This window comes from Hibiscus syriacus, unplaced genomic scaffold (genome assembly GCF_006381635.1).
Source record: "Hibiscus syriacus cultivar Baekdansim isolate YM2019G1 unplaced genomic scaffold, ASM638163v2 tig00117034_pilon, whole genome shotgun sequence".
Lineage (NCBI taxonomy): Eukaryota > Viridiplantae > Streptophyta > Magnoliopsida > Malvales > Malvaceae > Hibiscus > Hibiscus syriacus.
Window position 1 is genome coordinate 14,476,237 of NW_024063533.1, and position 7,887 is coordinate 14,484,123.

The 7,887-nt window shown below is 34.9% G+C and overlaps 1 protein-coding gene across 1 annotated transcript; it reads right to left on the reverse strand.

Moving 5' to 3' along the window:
- Window positions 1-1,881: 1,881 nt before the first annotated feature.
- LOC120196493 (pectinesterase inhibitor 7-like) lies at window positions 1,882-2,491 on the reverse strand. Its single transcript, XM_039198298.1, has one exon. It carries the CDS (start codon window positions 2,489-2,491, stop codon window positions 1,886-1,888), a length of 606 nt encoding a protein of 201 aa, XP_039054229.1. The 3' UTR covers window positions 1,882-1,885.
- Window positions 2,492-7,887: the final 5,396 nt, after the last annotated feature.

Below are 7,887 nucleotides of genomic sequence, written 5' to 3' on the forward strand. Positions count from 1 at the left end.
GGATATATAATTCGAAGCAGTTTTGTGATATTTCTGCTTCCCCTGTCTTGGTTGAGGATAAAGTTTGGGTATCCCCCCTAAAGTACAAAATTTTTTTCTTGGAGATTTCTTTTTGGTAGATTTGCCTTCAAAAACAGAACTCTACTTGAGAGGCATCATTTCTCACGACCAAGTGCTATGCCCTCTTTGCAAAGTTGTTGAAGAAACCGTCGCTCACTTGTTCTGTCATTACTCAGTGTCTTGGAGGCTTTGGCTTTGCTTTTGTAAATTATGGAATGTTCATTTACTTATGCCTAAGGAATTGAAATCTTTTGTGGTTAAACTGCCATGTTCGATCTGCTTCTTTTCTAGTATGGTTGGTGGCGTTCCAAGGACTAGCCTAGTTGGTTTGGTTGTATTGTAACGAGGTGGTTTTTTTTTAATTAATCACTTGTATCTGATCTAATGATCGACTAATCCATATCAAATATTGTATAGACGAGGGCGACCCTCCCAACGTACTTTACTTTATTCACAAAAATCAGGGTTCAAACCCATGACCATGCTTAAAGAATCTAGTGCTTAATCTCACTATACAAACAAGTGGTCTTTAACGGTAAATCTATCGGTGAAAATCAATTTTTTTATATCTTTATTGCCAGGATTGCCTGGTGGTGTAAGAGTATTTGGCCTCATAAGATTATATCCTTGAACAATTTTGTTGAGGATCCTGCGTTGGTTTCGATAGATAATGTCTTTAAAAATAAATTCTTTTGAGGACTCATTTTTTGTTCATATTGCACTGGTTTCTGGGTTTTTTGTGTGTGCATAGATCAGTCTGTCTTGTGTGTTGGAGCAAAGGTTGAGCGGTTTCTTGGGGTTCATAAATTTGGTTGCTGCCTTGGGTAATTGGGTGCTTTCTGTCGTCTATTGTGCAGAATCGTGGTTGTTTCTTTTCCATTGGGTATGTTTCGGTTTTGTTCTTTATTTCTCTATCTGGGAAGCTGCTATCTGGGTTGTTTTGCTGCCATTTTTCTCACATTGTAGTCGATATGGGCATTCTTTCATTTCAAGTGGTGTTTTGTCTTATTCTATTATGGTCCGATTTGAGGTCCATATTGGGGTCTTAGTTGCTGGTTGTTTGTGGCTGCTCGCTTCAATCCGAGCTTGTTTCATTGTTGTTGTAAGTGTCTTCCTGTTGATTGTTGGGGTTGGGTTGGTGCAGTAAATTGGAAAGTTTTCTGTGGCTCCCTGATTGTCTCGTTTGTGTCGTTTTGGGGATTTTTGGTTGGTTTTTGTAATCTGCTGTGTGTAGTTAGCAGCTCTCTTGGGTAGTATTCTCCTAGGATTTGTTTTGTTGGATGAGTTTGTATCGGTGAACTGTTACCGTTTATCATGACTAATTTTGAGCACTCTTTTTCCCTAAAATTTTTAACGAGACTCGCTTTTCTTTAAAAATAAATAAATTAAGATTTAGGATAATTTCATATGATATATCTAGCAGTAATGTTCATAATTTTTTTTAATCCATTTTTAAAGTAAATTATTTGTAGGAAAAATTTAAAATTTAATAAATTAAATCAACAATAATAAATTGTTATGTATAGAATCGCTTAAGAATTAACATAATCGTTTATGTTTTGCGAAAGAAAAACTTAAATAAAGAGACAATTTTTAAAATTATTTTGAGCATTGTATTTGACCATTGTGTAACTATTATTTTTCATCTATAGAGGAAGCTTTTTGCCCCAAAGTGAAATATTGAGACCAAAATTGTAAAAGAAATATGGGTCAAAATGATCATTTTGGTAAACGTTGGGGGTTATTTTTGACAATATACCTTAGTAAAAATATATAAATCTAGTTGCTAGTATAACTCATACTTCAATTGTTTCCGGTTAACTAGCTAACCATGAAGGGAAGCATAGTCTTCGACCAGAGCCAAGGCATTGCTTGTCAAATGCGCAATTGTGAGAATATGGGATCTTATAGAAGTCTTTGCATCGTTGGATATATTGTCCCCTTCAAAACCATCAGTGCAGTTGCTCTCATCATTCAAAGCAGAGCTCACCCATGTCCGAATATCGTGCACCATTGGTCCAATATTTGACGATTTAATCTTATCCATCTCGATGACGGACTTCCTCAGCGCTTCAACGGTATCGCTCAGTTCCTTCAAGCAAACCTGCATGGCTTGCCCCACTTTGGCCGGCAATAGTTGGCTTTGCGAAAGTTGGACCATCGACTCGGTTGTCGATTTGACGTCTATAAGCGTCACGTTTAGTGCGGCATGGGCGATGAGTTGCGGGCTTTTTTGGATCGTGCTGGCCTGACCTAACAGAGTTTGACAACAAAGGTCAGGGTACGTCGCTGAACTGCAGGATGTTTTTATGAACTCGATGCTGGATTTTGGGTCAATTTGCCTACCACCAAAGCTTATATCTATGAAGAAATTAAGGGCAAGAAGAACAAGAAGGAAGTCCAAAAACTGATTGAAGAATGCGGTTGCCATGTTTCTTTTCTGTTCTTTTTTCTTTTCGATTCTAAAAAAAAAAACAAAGGACAGGTAGTGGAATGGGAGAAGATGGGCGAAAGGAAGGCCTACAATTTATAGGGGAAAATGTGCTTACTTCTCGAATATGTGGTGTAATTGGTCCGATAGACATAAAAGGAGGCTAATAATCCGTGCGTAATTGGAGATCATTAGGGACACGAATTGTTCAAAAGGTATGGACAAAGGGTTAACATGTAAAATGTTAGTTAATAGAAAAAGGATAAAGTACATAATTGCCCCCCGACTATAGGATACTACTTTATTGAGTCCCATATTAAAAGTTACAAAATGGTTCCTTGACTATATAGAGTTGCTTTATTGAGTCCCTCAACTATTAAAAGTTACAAAATGCTCACTTGACTATTCATTATGTTCCAAACTCGTCATTTTTCATTAAAAAAATTAACAACAATCTAAGTTGGGTGTTAACCTGCTGACTGAGTTATGATAAAATTTGATCTCATAATCATAAACGATTATCATATCTCAGTTTGTATGTTAATGTTCAACTTAGACTGCTGTTAATTTAAAAAAAATGACGAGTTTGGAACAAAATGAACAGTCATGTGACTATTTTGTAACTATTAATGGCCGAATGACTCAACAAAACTCTCTATAGTTAGGGGACCATTTTGTAACTTTTAATAGTCAGATGACTCAATAAAGGAGTATCCTATAGTCAGGGGATCATTTGTGTACTTTACCCATAAAAAACTATCACTTTAGTATTTGAGTGTTTTGTTTTGTTCAATTTGATACATATTTTTTTATTTGTCTTGAGTGAATAGCAGGTAATATATGTTTGAAAGACTCTCAACTATTTGACAATGAATGTTTATACACCCTTACAGATGTCGTGCTCGAATCCGAGATCTCAAGAGATAACAATAATCCTTTAACTAATGAGATCACTTGGTTCATTCAAAACATATTAAGGTTTGATCTCAATCTCTTAAAACGTGTAAATTACACTCATGATCAGTAAATTTAATCATTTAATATATTTTTAGCTATAATTTTAAAAAAATAATAAAAAAATAATAATTTATATAATAATATTGTTAGTCCTTTAACCTTTACACATTGATCATTATAATATCAATTCTATAAGGTAAAGATCAAATTTATATGAAAAAATAAACAAGAAATAAATCACATATTAAATCTAAACAATAAAACCCAAAACTCTCACCCTTAAATCTTTTATTTTTCTTGTTGGTTGAATTTGATTAAGTCTCCTCTTTGATTTTCCTACACACTGGCTTTCATGTCTCAATGATTAGATTGGTGGATGTGTTAAGATACTTAATCTATTTTGGTTTGGCTAAATCTTATCTATTGCTTCAAAATGTTTAAGTTTTAAATCAACGAGAATTTTCGTATATAAAAGGACTAAAACTCAAGACTTGCTTAAACGATATCAAGTTACTTACCACTTGAACAAATCCCGTTGGTTGTTTTTTAAATTTCTTAACCATATAGGAACAAGGTTTATCACCCAACACATTTTTCATTATTCTTAATACTAGAAATTTTCAGTCTTTTGGGATTTCGTTCTTTAGTTGATTTTTTTTTGGATTTTTTAGAATATTCAAAATTTCACTTATTTGATTTATGACCAGTTTTCTTTATTGCCTTGTTGAGTATTTCTAAATTTTGTTTAGATTTTCTTTGGAGGGTTTGTTTTAGATTTTTATTTTTAATTGATTCAAAAATTTACTTTTTATTAATGTATTTTTATCCAAGTTAATTTTGAATTTTAATTGTCACATATCAAATTTGTTGGACTAAATTGTAAGGCTTTAAAAATTTCTATGCCTTTTTACTAGCTCTTAAGAGTAAGGGGACTAATGTCTTAGTTTACCCAAAAGTAAATATTGTAAAACCCTTTTTCTCTTCCTTTCTTTCTTTTCTTTTTCCCGTTTGTGCTGCAAAACAGAGAAACAATTTCTCCCTCTCTCACTATCATTAGTCTTAGTTATTCTTTGATTGGTCGTTAACTGTGTGATGGTGTGCGACAACTCCAACACCATTGTGTTCGTCTTCTTGACCCCATTCGTCCAATGTCCTTGGATTGTTGTTCGCCATTGTTGTTTGCAATCAGTGAGGATATGATTATTGGGGTTTTCTTAAAACCCCATAACCGTCGATCTTTTCGAAAAACCGACAATAGTAAGCGACTCCTCATGCTTTAAAATATTTTTCTGTATTTTTTGTAATTTTCCAACCATCGGATAAGCCCACGCACCACCGTTTGCGAGTGGGCTTCGTCCAGGCAGTTCAAACAATAAACCAGTTTGATCCAACTTGTTGACCTGACTCGTTCATTGTTGACCAAACTTATTGATCATTAACTATTGACTTAAACCGTTGACTGTTTTTGAAGACCTCTACTTTGATATTTTTTGACGTCATGAGTTTGTTTTCAAAGTTGCCAAATTCCAACTTGAAGCCCTCCGTTTATTGTTATTACCTATTATTTGGACTTTTCTATTACAATTATTATTTGGAAATTGACTTAGTTGTTATTGATTGTTTGTGAAGGTGACCTAGTCTCTCCTGAGCGCTCGCCATTGGATCCGAACTCGTCTCATACTGTTCATATTAATCTTGACGGTTCGAATAAAGTTACATGTAATATGTTCTAACTTAGAAATCGTAAGTCCTTATAGTTAGTATGAGAGTTGTTTTGAATATTAAAATAGTGCTTCGATATTGTAGCTTCTAACGTTGCTGGACCTAGTGCTATTGAGCGTGGAAAACATGTTTAGAGTTAGTGTTACAAATAACTAGAGGTGTGTTCCTTGTTTCGTGCTACATGTGTATATGAATGTGCTATGTTTGTGATATGTTAAGAAATGATATGTGATAAGTAAATCTATGTTTTATATCTACCGATGTGTCCCTTAATCGAATAATTGAATTATGTTTCTATCAGCGAGTAAAGCATGACGAATCGATTATGTTGTGATTCTTCTATTTTACTATGAGCATGTGCATTACTCATATCGTTACGTATGTTATAGCATTACAGAAGTGACCGAATTACCGATTGGTTCATTCATTGGAATGATAATTCCAATTCCCGACTGGTTCATCCACTAGGATGATAATTCCAACTATCGAATGGTTCATCTCATCGAGATGGTAAATCCAACAACCGCATTGCATTGCATCCATTATATGTATGATGTTTTAATATATGACATGTTTTTTTATGTTGTGGTTGTTTCACACTTAGAGGACACACTAGACTCTTTAGTTCATCCCGTTAGTTTCTTATTTTTCAGATTCTCATGACCGATAGGATCGTTCTTGTACTTGGAGGGTCGACTAGTGAAATTATATTATTTTATACAGTATGTCTATTTCAGATTGATATTATATTTTACATTTTTATCAGATTCGAGATCTATTACATATTTTGGGACATTAGACTTTACGGTTTTGCATGCAATATTATATTGGTCATAAATATTTATTATTATTTGTCTATGAGAGTTTTAAATGAGTTATGTTTTATGATTTATCGTTGGTGTGGTCTCCGAAATTCGGTCGTAACATCTATGCTAGGGCTAGGGGGTTACATTAATGATTTGTTTGATATTATAAAATTAGAATCAAATTTAAATGTGTGTAAAGGTTGATGGTAAATCATCTTAGAATCAAGACTAAAATGATATAATGTGTAAAGATATAAGCGCTAATTAACTCCTGGAACTTATATGCACTAACAAATGTGGCCCCATGAATGTCATTGAGAGAGAGGTAGTTATGAATAGTACATTAACTTTCATAGACGATTATTCCATATAAGAATATGTATACCTAATGCATCACAATAGTGAAGCCTTTGATAAGTTTCAAGAGTTTCTTACGGAAGTGAAAAAACAATTGAGTTTATCCTTTAATATAATTCGCTTAGATCGAGTTGAGAAATATTTTTAGACGAGTTCCTAGGATATCTCACAAAGAATGACATCTTATCTCAACTGACTGCGTCAGGAACTCCACAATTAAAGGGTAAGGAAGCGATAAGAAATCAAACCTTAATGGACATGGTTTGATCAATGCTAAGCTATTCATAATTACCAATGTATATTTAGGGTCATACGCTAAAAATATATTGTTACATTCTAAATTACATACCAATGAAAGTCTTCACCTAGAAATCTATTTGAGATTTGCATGGCGGGAAGTTCGGCCTAATTAATCTTACGATTTGGGATGTTTAGCACACATAATGGATAATGATGCGAAGAAGTTAGCCTCAATGAAATAATTTTGCATGTTTGTAGGATACCCCAAGGGAACCAAATGAGGATTGTTTTATAACCTTAAAGAGCAAACGATCAAAGTGTCTACTAATGCAAATCCTACAGAGCGTCGGAAAGAGTAACGTGGATTAAACTATTTGGCTGCCACTTCATTGCTGGAATCATAACACGTTTATGAGGATTGCAAAACAATGGGGAGAATGCCTTGCACTGGGAGAAAATGATCTTCAAGAATTGGGATGTGAGGAGATGTCAATTTTGATAGCAACCTCGAGGAAAGAATCTATTGATGGAGTGGTAGACTTGGAAGCAGGAAGAGATATTTTTAGAATTAGAGTAATGGAAATTCCTACGTCCAGAAGTGTCTCATTGAATTGCAACCGAGAAGAGGATGCAGTTCTTGTTGATTCACAATCCTCGGCAGAAAAAACTGCGGACTCATCGGAGGCGAAGGAGCACGAGAGGAATTCCGATGAGGAAGACACTCAGTTATGGTGTATGGGAATTTATCAAGAGACAACTTTTTGTCAGGTGAGGATGGGGAAGAAAGGGACATTGGTGAGGAATCTATTATGGGTCTGTGCAATAATGGGGCTGGTGCAGTGAATGATCAAATGCTAATTGAGTTAGCAGTGGAACACGAGGATGCGCTGCAACACGTGGAGAGAGAGGAAGAAGCTGTCAATACTGTTTATGAGGGAATGGAGGATTATTCTAAAGTAGTGCCCATACTAGGTTGCCGATCCTAGCCTAAGGTGATTAAGGATGTTTTTAATATGGGGTTCACAAACACGTGTGATACCAAGATTCACATGGGAGAAGGTTTTCATGAGGACGGGGCTAAGGATGATCAGCTAGATGAAAGGCCCATTACTGGGCAAGAATGTGACGATGCGGGCCAGAAACTTAGTTCGTCAACAAATACGGGTAATGTCTCTCTGTTGTATAACCAAAGGCAGATCGAGAAAGCTAAAGAAGGGGGAAAGTAAAAAATATAGTTATCTTCGATTCATCCAATACAAATTTTTGGCTTCCCAAAGAAAGTCCAGAAACTATCAAAGCAAGAAAAATCTGAAG

What these genes read in the sequence shown, in the direction of transcription:
- LOC120196493 (XM_039198298.1), bottom strand. Translation starts at nt 2,491, where the DNA reads ATGGCAACCGCATTCTTCAATCAGTTTTTGGACTTCCTTCTTGTTCTT.